The sequence below is a fragment of the Buceros rhinoceros genome, unplaced genomic scaffold (genome assembly GCF_000710305.1).
Source record: "Buceros rhinoceros silvestris isolate BGI_N320 unplaced genomic scaffold, ASM71030v1 scaffold17015, whole genome shotgun sequence".
Taxonomy (NCBI): domain Eukaryota; kingdom Metazoa; phylum Chordata; class Aves; order Bucerotiformes; family Bucerotidae; genus Buceros; species Buceros rhinoceros.
In genome coordinates this window covers 7218-10226 of record NW_010414751.1, presented here as the reverse complement: position 1 = coordinate 10226, position 3009 = coordinate 7218, and the positions used below count along the sequence as shown (strand labels likewise).

At 36.3% G+C, this 3009-nt stretch overlaps 1 protein-coding gene across 2 annotated transcripts in view; it reads right to left on the bottom strand.

The window, feature by feature from the left end:
• Positions 1 to 3009, bottom strand: part of CHFR (checkpoint with forkhead and ring finger domains, E3 ubiquitin protein ligase) — a 20788-nt gene that overhangs the window by 10652 nt on the left and 7127 nt on the right. For both annotated transcript variants that reach the window (XM_010137198.1, XM_010137199.1), the window contains exons 3-5: positions 2736 to 2845; positions 339 to 398; positions 2 to 185 (exon numbers count right to left, since the gene is read on the bottom strand). In XM_010137198.1, coding sequence (XP_010135500.1) covers positions 2 to 185; positions 339 to 398; positions 2736 to 2845 — 354 coding nt within the window. The remainder of the gene's footprint in view (position 1; positions 186 to 338; positions 399 to 2735; positions 2846 to 3009) is intronic.

Below are 3009 nucleotides of genomic sequence, written 5' to 3'. Positions count from 1 at the left end.
AGATGCAGACTCAATAAGAGAGGTAGAAGAAGCATTAAAGAGGTTAGATGTAGAAGTAGATGGCTGTGGTTCCTCATAGCAAGACTGAGTAGCTGATGGTGATGAGGTAATTTGGGTCTCATCATTACTTCTTCCTGTACTTGAGGTATCTTTGGTCACATGGCATTGGTTTTCTACATTAACTTCTACAATTGGAAAGGCGGAAAGGAAAGAAAAAGATCTGTGTGACAGTCACCATATCATGACTTCAAAATTCCAAGGAATCAAACTCTCTCAAGAGGGTTACATCAGTCATTGGAGCTTAGCTCCTCTTCATGGATCTTGAATTACTTCCTTACCTACTGGTTCTTGAGTTGCATCACGTCTTGTGTTTAAGGATTCATAAAGATAAGCAACATCTGAAAGAGTTTAAAAAACATTGATCAGAACCTTTAAACAAAAATTCATTAAACTTAATCTCATTTAAACAACTTCTATTCACAAGTGGCTGCTTCCCCAAAGTGTCTGACAAAGGAAGAGGCAAATGAGGGGTCACCTCTATAATACAATAATTAATACTCCTACTTATGGTCAATTAGGAAGAGCACGAGATCTTTTCTTCTCAGGAAACCAGGCAGAGCAGCTTTTGTGTGATGTTTAACTTGTGCCAGTCATGGAACCAGAGGCTTAATCATTTCTTAAACCTAAAATCTGCTCTGTGTCAGAACACAATGTATTTTTACTGATACTCAAATGAAAGATCTTCGAAGAGCTTATTACTGAGCTTGCTTCTCAATTTCCTCGATCAATTATTTCATTTCTTTGTGAGATACATGAACTCTCAAAAACACAGATTAAGTCATGCCGTAAGTTTCCTACAGAAACTAATTTAGTGTCTATTAATAAAACCAACTGGATAATATCCCTTTCTTCTCTATCATACCTCAACAGAATACTGTTTCAAAGGTTCCTCTGACTTCCTACTTTTTTCACCTCCAGCCACCTAGAAGCAAATAACACTCCTAGTTTGCAGCAACCCTTTTTCTGATCGGAAGTTAAAGAGCATTGTCTCCTTCAGAACTACTCGGAATGGCCAAATACACATGCCAAACCTAAATTCTCTCTCTGCCTTTGAAGATGAAGCTGATAAAGCAAAACCGGAGGTTTGATAATTCAAATACTTGTAAACTCAAAGAAAAACCAGTGATTCAGTTTATTACAGCGTATCTGGAAATTTCATGTGAGTTCTTCCAAGTCACATCAACTGCAATGGTGCCATCTGAGGAAGGACTTGTGAGATAACAAGCCATACAGACAGACAAACACTGGTCATCACTTCTTGTAACGTTTATATCTGCAGAAATCTGTCTGCTCTGTCTCTATATAAATTAACAGCAACTTCATAAAGGAAATTTTTCAGTAGTGAGCACGTATGTATCGAAGTTTTTGGATTAACAGTTCATTTGTGTATTAATGTATGAAAATTGTAAATAGTCTTGAGTTCTACATAAATATCTTGCTGAAAGCATATCTATTATGACACCCTCCCATCTCCCAGTACATCCAATTATCTTCACAATAATAGGGGAGCTTATGACCATACAAAGTCTGTCTGTTCACCTTAAAGTTCTACGAGCTATTGAATACAGTAATGAGAATTAGCATTTAAAATGTGCCTTTCATTAGTCTTTTCCAGAAAGTGAGTGCTCTCTACTAAAATGTAAATACTAAACACTTCACACTCAAAAGAAGAACTGCATGCTACAGGACAGAGCAGTGGCTGGGACTCAACAATACCTTGGTCAAAAAAGAGCTTTCCCATTCCCTCTCTTCCCTCATTTATCAAAGCTGAACCCCGCCTGTTATTTCACAATAAAGAGCAAGTAAATTCTTTCTGTAAATCTTTTCAGTTAGCGTTCGATTTAATGATCCTGTATGTGTATGACATGAAATGGTATGAAAGGAAAATGTATGAAATTAATATTCTGCTGCCTCAGTGGTTATAATTTCCCAAACATTTAAGACAGATGACAATAGAGATTCATGAAATCTTTTACTAATTTTGTTCCATTACAAAAACTGAGCATTTACACCTAAACCTTGGTCCTGACTTCTATCCAGATAACACAAAAGAACGTTTTCTCCTTGCCCAACAATAGCTTGGCTTATTTAAAAACCTCTGAGGAAGTACCCCATTAATTATAAAAAAAACCACTCCACTCAATTAATTATGTTATTTCAATTACATCATTCTGAAAAGAATTATAGGCATGTGAGTCATGAATCTTCCTTAAGACCACACAGATCTTTCCAGGTTTACTAACTCTACTTTCACTATAGGGCTCTCCCCACTCCCCACGCCGTTTTACCTCTTCCCTCTCTAAAACAAAAGAGAACACCACAAACCAAAAAGCTTTTGCAGCCTTTTCTTCTGGTGCAAAGGCTGCTTCAATGTGATATATAAAGTATCACTAGCTAAGCCTTGGGCACGTGATCAGGACTTCGTTAGTTACCGTTCCATGCATTAGTTCTTCCAAAACTACTTCTAGGCACCTTTCGATTTCAGACAATTGCTCAGACTTGTCCCTGTAAAAACTGGCACATTCATGACCTCTTCTATAGAAACCTGTTTTTAAACATCAGTAAACTGTTTGTCCTAAAACTGACTAATTCTGTTTTAATTGTACTGGTATTTATTTTCTCTCACGACTCAAAAAATGACTAAGTATGCCATTTAAAAAATATAATTTACTCACTGTTCTCTGGCTCGTTTTTTCTGTAAACAACATAGATCACATCCCCAGTCTGTAGAGGGTATGTCTGCTTCTTGACCACTTTCAGTTTATTAATTACTGTTCCATTTGTACTGTAAAGAGAAAGAAAAGATAACTTAGCACAAATGTTTTCATAACTACATAGGAGAAAGAAGGGAAAACACAGGATATTTTTCACAAAGAAAAACTACCGGCTCTCAAAAAAAAAAAAAAAAAAAAAACAAGGTAGGAAAAAAAAAACCACAAACACCAAAAA